Source organism: Ischnura elegans, chromosome 10 (genome assembly GCF_921293095.1).
Source record: "Ischnura elegans chromosome 10, ioIscEleg1.1, whole genome shotgun sequence".
Taxonomy (NCBI): Eukaryota; Metazoa; Arthropoda; class Insecta; order Odonata; family Coenagrionidae; genus Ischnura; species Ischnura elegans.
The window spans coordinates 100,262,044-100,284,150 of record NC_060255.1 but is presented as its reverse complement, the minus strand read 5'-3'; the positions used below and the strand labels follow the sequence as shown (position 1 = coordinate 100,284,150).

The following is a 22,107-nucleotide window of genomic DNA, read 5'->3' as shown; positions in this document are numbered from 1 at the left end:
GAGCATATATACGTAGACATATGCTCCACATGTGTTCAACGAAATATGTTGATCATATTTTCAAGAAAATATCTATGCGTTCTGAGAAATATTTCGTCGACAAATCAGCGATCAGGTTTCGAATACTGCATGCTAGTTTTATAATTAATGTAAAGGAATATATCTAGTTCTAGTTTATTCTAATTCAAGTATATCAATTCATAATTTTAACCAAGGCCCTGATTTTAACACTTTAAAAATAATTGAAGAGCGAGACGCATGCGTCGACGTTGTTGTGTGTGTTCATGTTGCTATGATTTCATTGCTCAAATCGCACGTTGTTTACGTTACTTTATACAAGAGGAGAGAGCCCAGTTACCTCGGAATCATCTAGAAGCATGAAATGTAAGTACATTGGTAGATAAATATATGAAATTACTATTTTACAATTAGTACTAACTGTTCTTGTGTGATATCGTAAAAGTTCTCAATCGCTGTTTATGAACGGATGAATGTATGATATTACTATTTTAGTTCTGACTGTTCTTGTGTGGTATGGTAAAAGTTCTCAATGGCTATTTATGAACTGAATTGTGATCGTAAATGCCGTATTAAGTTATTCCTGCCCAATGTAAATACTTGGATCGAATATGATGCATGTAACCGAGTGAGTGCGAAAATGTTCGATCAAAATCAATCATAGCCACAATAAAATGTGAAGGAAGTAATAAATTCTTGGTCAAGGCTTAGAGCCTGTTCTAATTTCGTTTGTGAATCTATTCATACTCTTTTTTTGTGCATGCTAATATTGTAACAAGGCCATAAAATTATGATAACAGCACCATTTCATGAATGCTAAACTAATCGCTGGATGATGAATTAGCCCTCTCTTTCATGGTATCATTTTGAGGCATAATTAACTAATTTGTAACCAAGTATCATTAACGAACTTATTTTGTGAATAACTGTCGCAGCGAAGTGCTAACAGTAAATATGAGTAGTCTCGACTAGGAATCATGTTAACACAGTTGCACTCTGATGTGAGGGAACGAAACAAAGAATTGGCATGGGTAACCCATGGGGATGGCTCAAAAGGAGTGCATGATACGTACTATCGTTAGTTTTTCCATCAGATTACTAAAAATTTACTTTAGCACTTAGGCGATTCACTCAGAAGTAAGGGGACAAAAATAATCGAGTTTATTTGCAGTATCTACAGTATTCCTGTGGTTCGTGCCTCAAATACTAGCCAAATCTGGCATATATATTGCTTGGGTTTCACGGATTTCAAGACATACACCATATGCGCATTGGTATTTATAATTTCATGGACAATTAGAGACCAAAGTCACATAATGTGTATCTTAAGCGATTTTTTATGGAATATAAGGCTCCACATTATAGTGGAATTAAATTTAATGTTGTCAATTGAACCGTTTGTTCTGTTAAACATGATACTCTCAGGTTCATCATAATTTTCTTGCTTTCCATATTTCATTACATATTTTAAGCAATGCAAAATCTGTTAATGAGAAATGTCTGTTTAGTCATGCAAAAAAATGACATTTTTATTTTTTGAAGAACTTCACCCTCTTGCATGGAAATGAATCGGTGTCTTAAAATGTTCATGACCTCACTAATCTATTAGTATTATCTTCATCTAGCTCTCAATAATTGTATTATGTTGATGGACTTACATGGAAATGTATTGTAGGATTATTGATATTTAAGACCAATGTATATACACTAGCTGACATGAATAACTTTTACATTAAATATTGTGTGAACTTATGATGCAATACTTCCCTTACTGCTACTTCCTCTCCTTAGTCTGTCTCATGCAAATTTTAAATTTTGCAACTTAATGTTAATTTACCATTCATGAAAGATGTCAATATTCACCATTTTCAGGTTAAAGAAGTAATAATTTTTTGCTGTTTAGTGCTTGTTTAGTGGATAAATATTGATTTCTGTTTATTTTAATCTACAGATGCTCTCCACTCTTGTCTTATGTTTAGCAGTGCTGATAAATGTGCCTTTCTTGAGTTAACTGGGGAGTGGCTACGATGGTCGTGCTGCCTGAAGAAGACTGAGAGAAATCAAGGAAAAGAATAGGATTGAAATATTTGTTGATAATGTTAAATGCTTATGTTTTTTTATTAGAATAAATCTACTTCATTATCAAATTGCAGAACTATTTCATACTTGATTCTCCTATTATATCCTATGTAATCCATTATCTACCAATTGATTACATATTCCGTAGGAGCTCCATCAAAGGATAAAGTGGCAGTAGACTTTAATAATTACAAATAATTTGGGCTAAAGCATTATAGTGGCTCATGATACCACCTATGTATCAATATTCTTATTAATGTTACTAAAACATGCCTTAGCCCTTTTCCTTGTTCGTTCAATCTTTCGTACGTTGTAATCTAGCAGTGTGGAGTGTAATGCTTTCAGATGCACATGTGCAGTGGAGCTGGTGAGAGCTGTACGATGACAGGGCTAAAGAGGATGTTGAAGGGTTAGACAACATGATAATTAGTACCATCAATGCTTTATTCTGTCGAATGCTTATCATTTATAAATTTTAAATTAACATTGGCGATTTCAAATCCTTGACCAAATTTAGTTGTATTAATGATTAAACATTTTCAATTTAAAGTGCTAATCTGATAACTTGAGTGAATGCAATGTGTAGGTCTGACATCATGCCCTAAGTCCACAGTGAAAGGCAGGAGCGGTAAAAAGGAGAGAATTTGTGCATCTATAGGTATTGCAAGGTTGTAAGGGAATACTTTTCATAAGGGGGATAAATGGATGCAACCTCACCCTAGTGAAAATCTCCATAGGATTTCTTTTTCCTTTAGTAATTTGACAATGGGAAATGATTGTTCCTATAGGAAAATTTTAGGTTCCTATGGGAAAATAAAATTTTCCTGTAGGAACATAAAAATTTCCTATAGAAACAAATGTTTCCCATTGTCAAATTACTATTGGGAAAAAAATCCTGTAGATATTTTCACTAGGGTATGCTGAGCATATTTTGGGAGAATGATGGGCATATGTTAAAAACATATGTTGGGCATAATTGGAAACCATGCTGAGCATATGTTAAAAACATATGTTGAGCATAAGTGGGTAATATGCTGAGCATATGTTAAAAACATATGTTGAGCATGTGTGGAAAACATGCTGAGCATATGTTGAAAACTTGTGTTGAACATATGTTGAGCATATGCCTTGCCGGACATTTACATATGCTCAGCATGTGCTCAAATTATGTTGAACACATCTTACATATGTGTTGAAAATGCCCTGAGCATACTCTGAACACAAATTGTGCTACTAGGGGGGGGTCTCGATGCGGCAGATTCAAAGAATTAGAGGAAAATATCGTCGAATTTGTGCGCAAATGCAGAGCAGAAGCTCTTTGTGTAACTTATGCAATGATTCGCGACGAGGCATTGAAAATTGATATAATTTTTTTTCAGTTTTAATGTTTGTTGGAAAAAGTTTATTTCTTAATTTTATTACTTTGATATTTGTAAGTCCTGTAGTTTAATTGTTTTGCTTAGCAGGCATTTGATAGCAATATTTTTATAATATTTATAATTTATTTAACACAATTTTATTTAGATTTCCTAAATTCTTCAGGTCACTTGGATTTGTGATGACTTGATGGGTGTGTTACACTGGATCTAAGGAAGTTTCAGGGCCAAATGCAATACTGTTTATGGGCTTTAAGTTAAAGCTTGTATATTGACATTGTCTGTAGTAATTTGGAAATCAAAAATATTAATAATTTGTGAAGGTTTAAAAAATACAATAGCCTTGGATACTTAAAAAAATTTTGTCATTTCTTCATTACATCTGGTTAAGGAACTATAAATTACTGACACATGCAATGGATCACAACATGTTTTAGGTATAGTTATTTTGTTGTGATGGAAAATATGTGAACAGATTTGTTCTTAATCTTCACAGAAAATAATAGTTTTTATCGAATCTAGAATCTTAACTTGCTAACCACAGAAAAATTGCCTTCCTTTACATTTTAAAATTTTTCCCAAAACTGAGGTCTCAAAATTGGGGGGGGGGGGACTATATTCGGGGGGGGACTATATTCGGAGATATACGGTATATAGCCATGGTATCACATGCTAACAACTATACACAAAGTTTTAATACTTGGAGCAGGAATTGTGAAACATGTCATACTGCCTATTTGACATCTTTCGGAAGAGGTGTTGGCAGCCCGGCACAAGGATATAAGAAGATATGGTGAAAAAAATACTAGAAAAGTGCCCTGGATTGCCACAAACCTTTTCCATAGGCTTCTGCTAACATCAGATGCTTTTAGTTATTGTTCTGCCAGGGTTCACTGTTAAATAAAAAATTACCCGAGGAGATGAAAAATCTTGCGGTCAATAACGACAATATTTTGGAATATGAGGAGTCTTCATTCTATGACTCAGAATATGAGTTCAAGAGGCATGCCTTTGCTGTAAAGCCATTTGCAATAAAAATATTTGTTAATGGCATTTTTCTCTATTATTGCACTTCAATGACCAAACTTTAAAGTTTAAAGACCCAGTAGCAATTTGTAAGCATCATTTACATTATGCACAGCTATATGATGGCATGAACGCTGTTAACAAAAGAATAAATTCTATCTTTCCTTTGATATTCCTGCATGAGAAGGTCGACCTGCCCCTAGCAACTATGCTTCCCGCATTGCTTTACCCTGTTTTTAATTGCTATTGCCCTCCTAAATAATATTGTGGGCAGCACCATCCTAAACAAGTTTCATTGCATCTTTAAAATGCACAATTCGCAAATTTTTTATTAATTATGCAATACTTAAGACCTCACTGATTTTTCAATTTCAGCCTACTGTGCATCATGGCATAAATTTTCCTATTTCAGATCCCCTGAATACCCTCGTTTCCCACATCTGCGACAACCCTGCAGGGAGATACCATCTGCATCAAGACCATTGGAGATATTCTACAGACTCTCAAGATCCATATCCCACCCACCTCATGGGAAGGAGAATAATACGTAGTTACAAAGCAACTGCAGAATTGCATAAATGCGTGTCAGACTAGAAGACTATTATTAATTAGATAAAAATCATACAGTCCAATTTTTAACTGCAAAATTTGTAACTGACAATGCCTTTTGTTGCATCATTCCATCATCGTCACCTCGGTCAAATATTAATTTTTTTTTATTTGTCGCATTAATAGAATGACAGGAAATACGATTTAATATGAATTGAAATTCAATTTGGGAGACAGAATAGGCTTGAGTTCATTCAGAAAATGCTCCAAGAAATTCATCCTGGTCCATCAAATAATAATATTATCACTATGCAATAATTTACCATTTCATTGACCTGATGTAATGCAACAAAATGGATTTTGACTAAAACATTTTGCAATGAACCCTTTCCTGCCATCGCCTACAATTGGAAAATGTTTTCTGTGCTAAGAGTAGCATGAGAATATTTCAAACCTCTCTGTACGGAGCTCTTTTTTGGGGGGGAGAGTTACCCTGGTATGTATTTTCGTCCCTCAGATTTGGGACCCAGCTCAACTCAGGGGTGAACATTAGGGGGGATCGGAAAAATCGATTTTTTTCAAATCCATCTGGCCCAATGAAAAAAAGTTGTGGGACCGATCAAAAATAAGGCCTGAAAAATTTGAGACCTCTAGGTGAACCCCTGACCCTCGCTCAAATGCAATTTAGGGAGGGAGGGAATTACATTTTTAGAATTTTGACCCTCCCCCCTCAATCGCATTTGAGCGAGGGTCAGGGGTTCACCTAGAGGTCTCAAATTTTTCAGGCCTTATTTTTGATCGGTCCCACAACTTTTTTTCACTGGGCCAGATGGATTTGAAAAAAATCGATTTTTCCTGGCCACTGAACGAAACCCTCAAACCCTATCTTACTACGAATCCACAGTCAACTTATTGCATTACCGCTGTTTATATCAAATCAACCAAACATTGTATTTGATTTTCAAAACTTTACTCTTCTTAAAGAATTACCAGCATTTTTTAGGCATTGCAGAATTTTACACGGGTTTCTAGCACTAATAACAACAAAGTTAGTAAGTACAAGGTAATAAGGCTATAAGTCCGGAGCCCGCTATTTTTAACATTAAAATTTCGTTTATAAATTGCTTACGCACAGAACAAAGCGAAGAATTCATTTCAATGTATTAAAAAATTATAGCATGCAACAAAATACATCATTGAAAAAACTATTGACAATATAACCACTTCGCAATGGATTCCTGCGTTGAGGATGGTCATAAATGAGTGGGAGGGTCTGGCTTAATTGCAGAGGAGTGGCCCTAAGGACTCCCTGAGCTGGGTCTCAGGCCGGGCCTGAATGCATCAGACAATTGCTACCTCAGGGGTCACTTCCCTTCCCTCGTATCGGCCATAGCCGACGTCCGATTGTTTGCATTGAAAAATATGTGACAGCTATGCCCAACATTAGGTCTTCTATGGATGAATATTCCCGTCAGCTCCACCCGATGTCCGGCACGAAAGGGTTAAAAAGTGAACAGATCAAAGATTTTTATTTAATTCATCCAACATGTTGTTCCACCACATCTCGCCTTAAACAGTTGAACTGAGAAGATCTACAAACTGCCACCTAAATGAACTACAGGGGGGTGTGTGGTAGACACTGATTGGAATTATTCTGATCCATTTTCATTCCTAACAATACTTCCAATTGGCTAGTAATGCAATCAGAATTGGTTGTGTTTGAAAATTTTCACTCCAACCATAAAATTTTGCCTCAAGTTGAGTTGTTGGAGTGAATAATATGAAACATTAGATTATGACTGCATTGCAACCAATGGGACTACACTATCAGGATGAAAAGTGATCAGATGCACGAATTCTTCTCAGTTTCTCAACTGGGTTAAGGTTTTTGTTTGAGATCAGCGGAGAACCCGAGATGGATTCCTACAACTAGTTGGCCAGGAAAGCTCTGGTTCTATTTCAAAACAATCACAGAATAATTCTGATTAGTGTCAAGTAAACCCTCAAGTATGGAGTAAAGAAAAAACAGTTCCACCAGTTGATGGTAGCTAAACTTGTCCGGACTGAACCAGGGCAATGTACAGATTTCAATGGTTCTAGATCATAGTCAAGTCAACCATGCTACAGAGATATCTCTCTTAACAACCCCTCCCATATAGAGACAAACCATTTCACAGTCCACTATTTTATGCAACAGATTGTGGTGGCCGCAAGCTCATGGTATTGAAGACCCCTATTCAAAGACCACCCATCGCTCTGACCCAAGACCGCCACATCCAAGAGAATTTCAATTCTTTCAGAAAATGAATGCATTGAAATGATGAAATTAAAGGAAACTTTGATGCTAACGGCTTTCGGGAGCAGCTGTGTGTTGCGCTTTGTCGTACAAGCTTTCACGTCCATTATAGGGCGCATCATCAGGCGATGAATGAAAATTTGGAAAAGGATTGGACTACGTTGCAAGCAAGGTTATTCACCAGCCTTGTGGAAGAGTCCGCTCGCCACTCAAGGAGAGGGCTGAGAGTTCTGCTAACGTCAGCGTTGCCCTCCTCCCCCACTACTCCCGTGGATGGGGGAGGGTGGACGAGTATATTAATTGACAACCTTTTCCGAATTTTCATTCATCGCCTGATGATGCACCCTGAAATGGACGCAAAAGCTTTCACGACAAAGCGCAACACGCAGCTGCTCCCAAAAGCCATTAGCAATGATGCCCCTCGCTGCGAAAACCTACGTTTAATGAAAACTTCATCATCATTCATCAGAAAACTTCCACCAAATCCATAAAACAATCAAACTAACTTACTGCCTTTAACTCCGTGTAATTCCTGTACGTTTTCCTATTTTTTAAAATCAAGTTATTTTTGATTAAATCTATTAAAAGATGCAAACTATAAAACCTATAGACCTCTCCATCCCTGTAAAACAACCAGAAGGGATGTCCCTTATGATGGCCATTTATGAACCACCAATGGTCACTTAATACAGGTACCATGCTATTACCCCAGAGTAATGCAAGAGTCCATTGAGATAGTGGAAAATCATGCCAACTTCAACGGGCACGATTTAAATACAAACTCCACAACTGCTTGGAGAAGAATATTCTGACCTGACACATACCAGGGGGAGAAAGCATATGGAGCAATAACACAACAGCTGTGGAAATTTCCCCAGAATGTTGACACAACATAGCAACTTGGAGCGAGCGCTCAGACATTGCTCGGAGAAGCCTTTTCAGCCACTGATTGCCTGAGCACTAGAGTCTGATTGGCGGGAGCTCAAATTTTAATTTAAGGTAGCCAATGGTTTGTCGTTAGAACATAGAGCTCAAACGACTCCTCCGATTCAGGAAAGTTGAGAATATTCCATGTGGCAGTCCGAACCCATGCTGAGCAAGAGCTCTGATCGTGCATTCCCCTTGAACTCGCCTGATCATAAATGACCACCATCCCGACACACCCCATCTGACCAGTGTAAGCAGACACGGAAATGAACGACTGTAATTTGACCTGAAGACGCCAGCTGCAATGCTGGTGAAACCGCTGTCACGGCCATTCAACAACAATGAGATGGACTCTCAAATGAGTGTCACGAGAGATACTATCACGTTACTCTCCTGATATTTACAATGATTTCAGCCCTACATTTAATGCATGCGTAAATATATATTAGTCATTTAGGAAACAGCATTCTCACCATCTAACACATCCATTACACCGGCACTTAGCTCGACGTTGTCCTTCAGCAGTTGATCGTTCCGCTCCTTCAACAGTTGATCGTTCCGTTCCTTTAGCAGTCGGTCGTTCTGCTCCTTCAACAGCTGGACGTTCTGCTCGGTGTCTTCACTGCACATCAATAGTTGGTCATTCTTCACTGTGTCTTCACTGCATATTGACATTGACTGCTCATCAGGATACAGGTTGCAGTCGGTGGGAGGGCTAGGTGAAAGCGACGGCTCCGAAATGGGGGACACGGAAATTTCCTTCTCTGGCACTACAATGGAATAATCATCCGTTCTCCTCTTTGATTTCGATTTTCTCTTCTTGTTGCGACCACGATCTGATTTATCTGATACCTATAAATAAGTGCACAAAATTTAATTCTGATTTAAAAATCAGGCTTAATAAAAAAAAATCATAGTAAATATAAAGTCTATAATATATGGAAACATTAAAGTACTTTGTTCAGTAAGTAATTTTTCATGATCTTGCTGTCAACAATACAAATACAAGGGTAGTAAATTGAGGATCGCAAGAACATGTATTGCTATAAGGCACTGAAAGTCAAGAAAATATAATTTGAACGTAGTCATAAATTTAAACACTAGAAAAATAGCAAATTCAACCAATAAGATTCATGATGCTGTACTTATACTAACATGTAATACGTTTTGAATATTTTTTTATAATTATACTCGTTTTATGGCATTTGACAGCTATGTATAGTATTAATATACAACATTGAAAGCACAATAGGGCCTTAAACGACAATAAAAAAACTATTTTAAGAACACTCATTTGACACTATATTTTCCCGAAGGGCCTAAAAAGATCAACAAAAGTCACACTCACCTCAGAACTAGATCTCTTGTCCATTTCCTGTCTCACCTGCGGTGGTGGAGTACAATCTAAGCGTACATCATGAGAAAAAAGAGATTCAATTTTAACAGTTTCATACGTCCGATATCGCGAACGATCATGTCGCCGGTAATCACAGGGCCTGTGCCAGCTGCCTCCTCCGTCATACTCACGATGCGATTTCCACCACATATTCCACGTTTCTGAAGCAAATACACCAACATTAAACCCACCGTTGTCCCCCTTTCTTTCCGATGGCCCCAGGCCCCAAGGCCACCAAAGTGAAAGCTACCTACCTACTGAAAGGATTATCGGAAAGAGCCCATCAAGGAAGAGCATTACACTATGAATAGACCGCTTCACAAACTAGATATTTGCTAACATATTCCAGCTTAGAGGAAAACGGGAAATCCGCATGCCATTCTCAATTTAGCTTCGCAACCCCTTTCCTCCACCACGGGAAAACATCAACCGCCCGCGCGTCGGCTACAAAATGTGAATAACAGCTGAAGGCGCCGAGACAAGAAAGGCTTATCTTACTTGACATATATGTACGCTTAAGCCTATTTTCATAGGGCACGAAATTGCACACGTACCAGTTGTATATTGTTATTAATCGGGCTGGGGACGGGGCTATTTACCCACATTACATTTTGCGCATGCGATCACGGTTTTACGCGATGCAATTAGAAATGCCCCATCGTGCTTGCTTCATAGGGTGTGAAATTACGTGCGTGTAAAACTGGTATTACAGGAGAATACTTACCATGTTTTACTCGTAATGATCATAGAAGCCCGTATTCCTTTTCTAACAGACAGGCACTGACATGCTTCTGGAACGTGATGAATGCAAGTTACTTATATTAGTGTTACATATTGATCACTTATGACGCAAAATTCACGAATCCTGACCACAAGTCAACGATCTCAACAATTGCTTGATTATTTATTATACATTTTGATAGGTACTCGACGATCTTCCCATGCGCCAACCCGCTACTAACACCCAAACGCTACCCCGGGCCACAAGAAGTCTGTGGGCGGCCGTGGAGGTTACCCCCCTATAACCTCCCCTTTGTCCTTATCCTGGATCCAGCGCTGAGTGTTGGTGATTCAATTCTCAATCCAGCTGCTGGGAATATTTATTGACGAATTTATAAGCTATCCAACAGCATGACATATTTTTATGGTAACAGCTGGCTAAAGCAAGTGGGGAACGAGGAGATTCTATGCTAACTGCTACTCTTCGTATACCTTAATTACTCTTCCACTGCACTTTCCTCCTCCTCTCCATTCAGCAGAACTTTTGTGTCACATTTAAGAAACTGCAACTCCCCTCCTGTGTGCAACTTCCTTTTCGTGCAACTCGCCTTGGTGTGCCTCTACTACGTAGCCTGGCTGACGAGAGTTGTCCGATGACATTTAGAAGGGTTTAGCTCGGAATAGGGGCAAGGTTGCCAGGTAAGAAAGCGAAACGCCCATGTTAGATGTAAACAAAAGGGTTCGGTGAAGAAAGCAGCCGGGAGGGACGACGAGCGTGAAGGACCCATAGATCTTTTATACAGATATATAAAAGATCTATGGAAGGACCCAGAGGAAGATCACTTGTTTTGGTGACTCGAGGAAAGGGCTTGTTTTTGTGATTCAGGCTTGTTTCAGTGCTTCATATCAATGTGGCAACGTTGTATGACTAGTCAAGGGTGTGAGGTGCATTTGGGGGACAGCGATTGGCTGCATACCGTGCTGGCACAGGGTTCTCCACCCCTCCTTTTAAAGTGCCATCGGACAACTCTCGCCGGTTGGACTGCGCTTTGTGTTGCGAGGAGTTCAGTTTCAAGAAAACGCCTTTTTTTTCAATGGTTACCAAATGATCACAGGGAGGCAAAATAAACTTCCCAGAAATAAACATTGCGTCTCAAATTTTGTTCCTTGTTGATAATTTGTAAGATATATTAATAAATTGTTTTTAATCTGAATATGATCATTTTTAAAACGTCTTGTTTTTATGTTTATTTTTAACATGAGCTCATTCGCCAATTTTATTGTATAATCAATTAATTGTGACAGTTTAAAAAATAATGGGAGACTGGTTATCCTTTTTCGATTTTTCATCAGCTTCTCAAAGCTATGAAGAATAGGGTGGTTTCCTATTATTTTTTTATTGCCTAAATCGAAAGATTATTACTCCTGAAGTACGTATTTCACACTTTTAGATTTTTATATGACGATATCTATTTTTGGCAATTAAATGAAAAGTGAAAATTTTCAAGCGCGCGAAAACGCGACGGGTAAGTATGAATGCCGGGAAAAACTCCGCGTGACGTCGTTCTGCTTCCCGCTGCCGCAAGTGAGGTGACCTTGGGGCGAGGCTCTGAGCGCTGATACGACGCAGGATGCTAGCAGGTAGCAAAGTACCATGCTAGCTGGTAGCGCTTGGCTTAAATAAGGATTATTAATACCTTATCAAACGAAGAAAACTTTCCGACCTTAGCCAGTTTTAATAAGTGATTATTAAGACATGTTTCCCTGAGCTCTGTGCCTCATTAATGCATTGGTAATCTCAGACGATGTAAAACTCCTATTAACTCTTGTAGAAACTAGGTCCCTGTGACGTCACGTGGAGTGGCATCGCATGGGCGCCAATTGGGCCTTTTTCAAATGAGGATAAAATTGACCATTGCCATTCGCCTAAACCGGTATTTCTAAAACCAAATAATTTGTATATGTATTATGAATACACTATAATGGTGGGTAGCGAATCGCAGTCAAAGCCTTTCGTTTTCTTTGATGAAGGAAACTACCCTATTGATGGCCTTTTTCCATCTGCAAATGAGTTAAAGAAATTTTATGAACCCATGTCAAGAGGGGAGCGGCATCTCAAAAACTCGTTGTCCTTGTGCATGGGCCTCACATTGTTTTTTGGTTGTTACACTCTAGTGAGTGATTCCTTCCCTAAATGGAAGGCTCTCCCTGATCAAGTAAGTGAACCAACATCTCTAATGATGCCTCCAATAGGGAATTTGCTTACATTTTATAAACAGTATGCTGATATACTACAGTAAACACTTCGTACCGCAATATACTTTCTTTCCGCTTAAAATTCAGTTTATACACTAGAAAATGACTCCCAAAAGTCTCCCGAGTTTCGCGGGCTAATAAATACCGCCCCCACTAATCTTACGGCGCGCCGTGACGTCATAATTCAGTAGGAGTCCAAGATCCAAGCCCAGTAACTGCAGGTTTGGAAGAGCCACGTTGCGTTTAAAGGAGAACATGGGTGAAATAAGGAAAAATTGCAAGTGGTGCATTGTTCCTCTGTGCAATAACACCCCAGAAAAAATTTCGCCTGCATTCCCACGGAGGAAATTAGAAGAAAAGCCTCGATGCATGCCGTCTGTCGGGATGAGCGTTACGGAAAAATAAGAGTATAATAAACGGAATGATAAACCCGTGAGCTATGTGAGCGAAGATAACTTTAATATAAATAATATTTCCATATTTCATTGACTGAATAACTTGAAACTGAGATTTTACGATAATTCGGCCGCCGTAAAAATAAAAACTCAACTTCTCAACAAAATTCGAGATAGGTGTTTCTCGATGGTTACGATGGACTCAAATTATTTATGGCTCTTGTTCAATTTCAGTTACGGAAGGACATAGAAAATTCCATGATGTTTAAAATCAAGGGAGGAAATATGAAAATATAGAGCAACGTTGATCCTCATGCATTGGAGTGCCAGCCAAGAAGACAGCGTTTTCTTCTACTGTCGGCGTCAAAATGATGTGCCGTTGTACTTTGCAAATTTATATCCTGGCTTCACTGCATGCTATAATAATGAACTATACGTCATTTTAAAGGAAATTTTATCATAAATTCTGATTTATTTTATTACAAAAAAATTGAAAAATGTAGACACGGCCAGTGCAATAAATGACTCCGCGCACCGAAAAATTAGCCGTTTTGTCAACTTCATGAACTTTGCCACTCAACCTAGGGAAAACTACTACGTCTACAGCATTCATCTTCCACATTAATTTACACTCGTCAGTGCGGATTAATAAAATGGCTTTTGGGTATTTGTAGAACTTATATTTTGTTATAAATTAATGAAAATATTTAAACATTATCTTGTCCCATAGTTTACCCCGAAAGATAAAGGAAGTTGTAGATGGAAAAAGAATGGAATCCAGAGGTGGTCACAAAAAATGAATCGCAGCATTCTTTGATTTTATTCTATGCCGTTGCTTGCTTTTCAAAAAAATTTGAGTCACAAGAGGACTGTTCCGTGGCCCTTGATTTGGAAACTGTGGAGATAAGAAGAAGACATGTGTGGATCAGCAATTTCCATTTAGTTGGTTGTCAGGATAAACCAAGGATCCATTTAAAAGTTGTCAGGCCGTCGTATAAAGTAGGACTGATGTGCACCTTAGGGGAAATGGGGTGTTTGAGGGAAAGTCAAACCCAAAATTGCCCAAAGAATGTGCAGTTCTCTCATATGTTGCTCTTTCCCCATTTAAAACCAATTAGAATTTGGATTGGGATGATATTTTCACCACGGGTTCCAGTGATAGTGAGAGTGCAGGTGATCACGGTCATCGTCGAGGGTCATCCCTCTAGGATTTCCGATACGGAATTTTTAAGTGACAACCGATCGCAATGACGATGAGCTCGCCTTTAAAGTAGGTTTCAGATATATCGTGAGAAAAGCTTCCAAAATGTATTTAAGACTCTGTTTGGAAAATATTCACATTTTAATGTTACTTTAGGAAGGCCTTAATTACAAAAGTAACTTATTAGCACCTGAAGACGTTGTGTTTATTATATTGATAGAAGTGCGATTGACCGATTCTTACTGCTGAATAGGAAGTGGCTTCGGGGTTTTTGCACAAGTCACAAGATGGTAGATTGTGTTAGAAATTCGTGCATATTATCGCTACTAAATTGAAACAATTAATAGTCTGGCTTCCTCAGATTCCAGTCTTAAAAAGCTTCCCCCCCCCCCACAGTTATGCCACTGCTCCACACTTATCTACCCCTTTCCTGCACCAAATTGTTTTCATCGGTTGTGATTTTGTTTCTGAGTGAAAGACAACATTTTTTCATACCTTTCATTCTCTGCCCAGTCAAAGGACAAGCTCCTGCCATAAAGCACATTCATTCAACGATACAAGTGGGTTTAGCAGAATTGATAATGCTTCATATTCTTTGTTATTTGAAACATCCAGCCCATCCCGTTGCAGACTTGGTTGCCTCAGCATTGCCGAAATGTATAATACATGCAAAATTTTACACCATTGAAAATGCATGATGTAGTAATGTTGCTCACACATTTTACAGTTATGTCATCACGTAACTTTAACCAAGATTTATGCAATTTTAGGCAGCAAAGTAATGTATAATGATGTGACAACATGAAAAATAAAATGAATCAATGAAATAGGTAGGAATATCAGTATTACTCAATCAATAACCACCTTTTATATGTTTAACTAGGAACAATTTATTAATAAAACAAAATTTTTGGATACAAAAATTTAAGATGCAATAAGCAGGAACTCCTTCTGCAAGAGAAATGAAGAGGACTATTTTTGACTCAAAATTGAGACTTTCAATCAGTAATCTTCATCAGTTGGGATGAACACAAGGTCATGGACCTGAAAATAAAATACAAAACAATTAGTAATGGATGCCAGCAATAGTCTATGGATAAACTGCAAAAAAATGCGTAGTGGAGTATGCTTCTTAGGCATAAAAAAAATCAGCCTCATTTCCAATTCCAATCTGCAGAATCTATGACAGCTAATTGATGAACATGATGTGACAAAGATAATTAGGACTCTCTTGCTTTCAGTTTTCTCAAACATTTGCTTTCCATTTTGTTCTATGATAGGCCAATTACTCAACAAAAAAATTCAGCTCACTTTCATCAAAACTTCATTGGCTACTTCTCATTCTTAGAAAAGAAATAGAACACCTAATCTCAAGATCAAATGACCTTCTCATCAATTATATTATGCCATGAACAGCAGACTTACGAAATCACGCAGTTAGTCAGTTATGAGAGGCAGTGGAGGATCCAGGATAGGGACAAGGGGGGAGCTAAGTAGGGTTAAAAATTCCAGCGGTAGTGGGGGTCGGAAAAAATTACTATTCAATCTATTGTAAATTGGATACCCAAGGGGGGGGGGGGCTATACCCCCCTTAGCCCCCTCTCCCCCCATAGATCCACCACTGATGAGAGGTAGACATTTGACATAGGTACTCAAAACCAAAAGTCTGCTGCTGAGAAAGAACACATGTGGGTAATTTCACCTCAATTCAATGAATGATTGACTAATATTGTCATTTGGATTGATATTCATATCAAAATAAACATTCCAGGATCATTTTGTGAGAAAAATGTATCCCGAGATTTATGTGGGATGAACAGAACATAGACCCAATTTGACTGCCACTGGTGAATGTGACTTTTGAATACCAAACTTCAGTTTTAAGGAGACGAATTGGTTCATGAAGAGCTAAACCATCTTAGTTAGACAGGCAAATACATAGGTGGAATTAGGGGGGGGGCAAGTCACCCCCCCCCCCCAGATTATTCAAATATAGACAAGACTTTTGATATGGTCATCATAACGTTTGTTTTGTGTTGTGTATTAAAGAGCCTCCAGCATTTAAGTTCATATTAAATTAAAGAGAATATTTTGTGCAGTATGTAATTGTTGCATGCTGTTTTTAATCTCAAATATGCGAAGTCCGTTTGCCTATCAGACCCTTGTGCCAACCCCCCTGGAAAATATTCTGGATCCGGCCTGATGTTGTTCTTAATCCTAAATATGAGAGGACCTTTTGCCAAATATGAGAGGACCAGTTTTGGAGTGAGTTTGCGAAGTTGATTTCATGGTTAATTTTAATTGCACCAACAAACCTCATTTCAAAATTAGACTTTAAATTTCAGATGAAAAAATTTAAGCTTGCAAATCGAATGGTGTTTCTGCAAGATGACTTCAAAACCAGTCATAAAGACTTTTTTGGGGTTTCTAGTGTTAACTGATTCAACTTAAGTGGAGTAAAACACCTGCTAATGAATATAAAACCTAATAGCATCATGATATTTTTGTTCTATGGTGTCACATTTTATTAAATTGCCCTCAGCATTTTTATCTTGTATCCCAGGAAGAAATCACTACATATTTGGGTTGATATCTCTACAGCAAAGCCGTCTGGTTCATTTAAACACGGCAAATGAAACAAAATTTGTACTTTCCGTACAGCTTTAAATATACCGGGATGGATTTTGACAAATAAACATCATTTCCAATGGGGAGCCAACTGACAAAATATTTTGTACAAGGATTTATCACACTCGGCAGTGAGGGAATATTGTGACCCACATTAGGATGCTAGTCGGACTTTAAAAATATGAAAAAATCGTAGAATATTTAAAATTTATCAAATAATTTAAAAAGCATGAATTTGGTTAAATAGAATATCTGTTAATTTGGTAACATAATGACAGAAAAATATTAGACTGGTCCACAGATTTTTTATTATTAGCCGACCCAGGTTACTATGTTACATTTTTTAAATATTTTTTTCGACAAACTATGACTATCATTTTCAAGGTAGAACTACTTATGATGCGCACTAACTAATACGATTTTGAAATTAACTAGTTAAATAACCTTGAAAATGACATAGTTTGTCAAAATCTTGGTCAGTTTATGGTCAAAATCTGTGGGCCATACTAACTTTTTTCTTCCATTGTGTTAATTGGTCAATGGTTCCTCAAAATATCACTGTCTACTCTTTTAAGTTTGTCTGTCAATGTAATTGGTTTAGAGGCGGTCCTCGCCTTTCGTACAATTCGCACTTTCGTACGTTCAAAATTGACACCTTTTACTTGACTTCCGTACGCTAAATTCGGACTTTCGGATGTTGGTCTGTAATTTTTTCAAAACTCCCGCGATGTTTACTGCGCATCCCAACATTCAATTGTTTCAAATGGCAGTATATGTGAACAATACGAACGTATACAATGAGGGGAATTGTTGGTAGTTGACTCTAATCTAGGTGATTTATTTGGAAGAGAGACTGCCTGCTATAAGAGAAGAAGAAAGCCTTTGTGTTTTTTCGTTTGAGTGCTGTTTAATTCATGTACACCTTCAGCAACGATATTGCGATATAGCACGAAATATCACCCGAATTCCGTTTGTCTTTTTGGAATAACATGCGAAATATACGCGATCACGAATGTCACCTGCCGAATGTCGAATTTTGGTGTGAAAATTAAAAGGTTGCCAGTGTGCGGGTTCAACAATTACATTTTGTTATACTTCTTGATATGTCTTTTTATTTATAGTGGATGTAATAAGTGGAATGTCAACTTAAACGCCAAGAGGAAGTTTCACTCGATATAGCCAACAAAGTTCTTGTTTTTTAAACTTTTATTTACAGTTTCTGCGTATTTTCGAAAGAAGTTAGATTATTTGAGGAATTTTATTAACATATTATTAAAATTTAGTGAATTGAAATAAAATCCGTGAAAAAAAGGTTTTAGTACGTATATTATTCCGCCCTTATGGAACGTAACCCCTAATTAGTATGGAAGTCAATGGTTCGACTTTCGTACATTCGACTTTCGTACATTCGACTTTCGTACATTCGACTTTCGTACAAGTTTTCGGGAACGCATTGTGTGCGAAAGTCGGGGACCGCCTGTATTTATCATGTTGCCTCCACAATCTCACCTCAGTCCTCAGAGGAGTAGAGAGGATATGGACGAGAGCATCCACGACGTCTTGCACCTGAAGAGGCTCCATGCCCAACTCCTTCAGCTTGCCTTGCATCACCTGATTCGGAACGCCCATCGCGCGACTCGCAAATCCAGTATCCACATAGCCAGGGCTCACGTTCTTTGGAAGGAGACATTATTAGCAAGGTGACAGTTAAATCCCAGAATGGCAGCAATGATAATATAATGGCATGGTAGGTTCCCAAATTTTGTCTCAATCATACGTTTCTCTATGAGCTTTCAAACTGTGAATAATTAACAACAACTTTATGAATATGATACCCACACAGTTGAAAACATGCTCGAGTTTTTAAAAGCATAGAAAGAACCAGCCATAGGGACAATCATATGACTCAAGTTTACTCCTGACAACAAATGAATGAAATAAAAAAAATTATATCTTATGCCAAAACGCTCAATGAAGAAACCTCTGTGAAGAATATATGTACCATTAATAATTTAACTCACTAGCATAGCATTTCTGTAAATTATTAATTTCAATAAAAGAGAGACAGACATCCTCGTCTTAATTTGATATAAGTCAATGAATACCGTCAACTTGATTATTTGAAATAATGATATGTCCTTGAAGAATAAGGTACTCCTTTCTTTCCTTTTACTTCTTGCTTGAAATTGTTAATCGACAGTAGTAATGACCATAATTGACGAGTTCTTTTAGATAAATAGTCACAAATCATTTAAACACCATTTTACACACCTTAGTAGACCCATGTAAGAGCAATCAATGATACATATTTCAAGCCTTCATTGGCAGAATCAAACCCTACATGAATATACAGTCTTTTATTAAAAATTCAATTGCACAGAAGAGAGATAGGCTAACTTACCGAGACTCGGATTCGTGATTTCTTGGCCAGCAGCTCACGCCTCAAGTATGATGCGGTAACACGCAAAGCATGCTTGGTGACGGAGTAAAAATGAAGCTGCGGTTGACGAGCAACCTGGTAGCCCAGGGCACTGTTTACAAAGAGAAGTAACAAATCAATGGAAAGGCACTTTGCTACATGAAGATGATTTTTAGAATTTTATAGAGCATGAAAAATGAACTTGACTTCACTTGACAATGAACAAAACCTACACACAACCTCACAAAACACAGGCAAGGGCACTGAATTCATTACAATTGACTGATGAAACCCCATTCCCAAGTGATGCATAGATATTGTGCATCTGGCCATACAGGGAAGAACCTCCATGCATACATCTGGACTTAAATGGATAATTATGGATGAATATTGGATAATTATGGATTTTAATGGATAAGTATATGGGACAAGCACACTACTTAGACATTTTTAAAGATTTTTTTTTCACATTGGATTACAATTTGGATGAATTATGAATTATTTTACAATTTCATTTAATTTTTGAAAATAATTTGTCAATGTGGACTCTGCTAACGTACTGCACATAATAAGTAAAAATATTTCCCTTTAGTCTTTGGTATCAATAAGCAAATAATATAATGATAGTTTTTACTGATCCCAGGACTTCATAATGTAGAGGACAAGTCAAATATACAATAAATATGCATAAAAAATCAAACACTTTTCTGAGAAAATATTTCTCAAGAAGCTCAGTTGTACTATAATTGCATTTATTTACTGGGAAAATTTTCATCATCGACTTCAACGATAATAGGGCATTTATAATGTCTGGAGGAAAAGAGATGTATATTTTTGTATTTTCCTTTGAAAGGGGCTTTTACTTTCATTTCAATTCTTTCATTTCTTTCCTTTTCATCAATTTCATCAAATCTCACTCTTTTTAAGTCATAACTACGTAAAATGATGGTTCTGAAGGCCATCTTTAAATATGCTACTCACCCCTTAGTAAGCGTAGAAAAAAATCCCCTCCCGCGGAAATTGGACCACAGACCATAGGCTTTAACCCTCATACTAATCACTCATTTTTCTCTCCTACTTATTCAGCTTTTGAAGTTAATCTACCTATTAAATTTAGGAAGTTATTAACATGTCCCTGATGGCGTGACAACATCCTGGAAAATATGCAATCCGCATACAAAGTGTGTGAGTCGGGGCAAAGTTATTCAGGAGTTGACGTCGAGGGAATCGAATGCTCGATCAGCAATATGTATTGGTGATTAATGATCGAGATACCTTCAGACTTAAAACTAGACACACAATTACAGCATATAAAATAAAAAATTCGTTTGAAAAATGAACATAAAGGAGTCAAATAAGGCCAGTCAAGTGGCCACGTGCAAATGGTCCAGCAGGTTAAGATGGTGAAAAGTGCCTCCCGAGATTTTGGAAATAAAAAATATACACTTGAAGTGCATCCAAAATAATATGTTTCCCCAAAGTTTCAGGCCTCAAAAATGGAAAATAACCCCAGAAAAAATTGAAACACGATTTTTAGCTTTTAAAATCGTTATCTTGATTTTAAAATGTAAATACAATTACGTTCTACCATCCTGATTTTTTTCAAAAGTTTTTGACCGAAAACTCAACTTTTACAAAAGTTTTAAATTTTCAAAATTAAATTAAAAAATTTAGGAAACAATAAACACGTCGAAAAAAATATATGTTGTTACCCCTACCCTGAAATATAATCTAAATTTTTTTCAGATTTTTAAAATTGGTGAAACACGGTCAAAAACACGAATAACTGCTTTGCGCCATTTGCATTTGTTTCAATTTTTTCTGGGGTTATTTTCCTTTTTTGAGGCCTGAAACTTTGGAGAAACATTATTGTGGATGCACTTCAAGTGTATATTTTTTATTTTTCAAAATATCGGGGGGCACTTTTCACCATCTTAACCTGCTAGACCCTTTATAACTCCATGCATACTTTTAACCCCACATTGTTGTGAATACTTGTCGATTTGAATGTAGAAGACCGATATGAAAATATGGCAACCCTTAGGGACTGACCAATGGAAGCTAATAATACTTCTTTGATGCAAATAGTGGAAGACTTATTTCGCGAATATTTCCCAAATTTATGAATTGCAATGAGATGTAATTGGAAAAAAATGTGATGAATTGGAATGTAACATCGACGCAGATAATCCGAAATAAATGGAGAGAACTGTGATGAGAGCCGTTAAAAAATATGTTGATAATTTTCCATTTATAAAATGTCATAAACTTCAACATCAGAAAAAATGTACGTCTTAATGAAATACAAATAACTATAGCTATTTAAGGCCTAGGATTTTGAAAACTCCTTCTGACAATTTTAACAATTTTAGTTTTTACCAAAGATGAAAGCTAAAGAGTCAAGAAGCGGATATGCTAATTTTAAACCTAAAATCTCTATAGTATGAGCGTGCAAACACTTAATTTGCAATGAAAGATGACGCTCGAATTTTCTCATTTTTACTAAAGATAAAAGACCCAAAAAAAAGTGATTTCTCCACAACAATAGATTACAATCAGATTTGCGAATTTTTAAACCGAAAATCTACACATAACGAGGTTATAAATCATTATTTTGTAATGAAAGATGACGCACACAGCAGCACACAACATGATTTATAAATGCAGCAATATATATTATGATTAAAGGCAGCCAAAGAAACGGAGAGAGGAGAATAAATGGGTTGCAAATCTTAGCGTCCATTTTAAAGTCACTTCTTTTTTAGTTGATTTTATCGATTATTCATATATTCAAATTCTTGCACTACGTACACAAACAGTA

At 37.1% G+C, this 22,107-nt stretch overlaps 2 protein-coding genes across 4 annotated transcripts in view; both read right to left on the bottom strand.

Annotated features, from left to right (window-relative positions):
* LOC124166688 (zinc finger BED domain-containing protein 4-like) overlaps positions 1-11,190 on the bottom strand; it is a 34,532-nt gene extending 23,342 nt beyond the window's left edge. Inside the window, exons 1-3 of one of the 3 annotated variants that reach the window (XM_046544335.1) lie at positions 10,392-11,190; positions 9,620-9,828; positions 8,745-9,123 (exon numbers count right to left, since the gene is read on the bottom strand). In XM_046544335.1, coding sequence (XP_046400291.1) covers positions 8,745-9,123; positions 9,620-9,817 — 577 coding nt within the window. In that variant the 5' untranslated portion in view covers positions 9,818-9,828; positions 10,392-11,190. The other 2 variants (XM_046544336.1, XM_046544334.1) reach the window with 2 other exon arrangements.
* A 3,925-nt stretch (positions 11,191-15,115) lies between these two features.
* The window catches only part of LOC124166842 (dehydrogenase/reductase SDR family member 11-like), a 49,078-nt gene continuing 42,086 nt past the window's right edge, over positions 15,116-22,107 (bottom strand). Inside the window, exons 4-6 of the mRNA XM_046544541.1 lie at positions 19,269-19,398; positions 18,377-18,541; positions 15,116-15,283 (exon numbers count right to left, since the gene is read on the bottom strand). Of these exons, the coding sequence (XP_046400497.1) occupies positions 15,242-15,283; positions 18,377-18,541; positions 19,269-19,398 (337 nt within the window). The 3' untranslated portion in view covers positions 15,116-15,241. The remainder of the gene's footprint in view (positions 15,284-18,376; positions 18,542-19,268; positions 19,399-22,107) is intronic.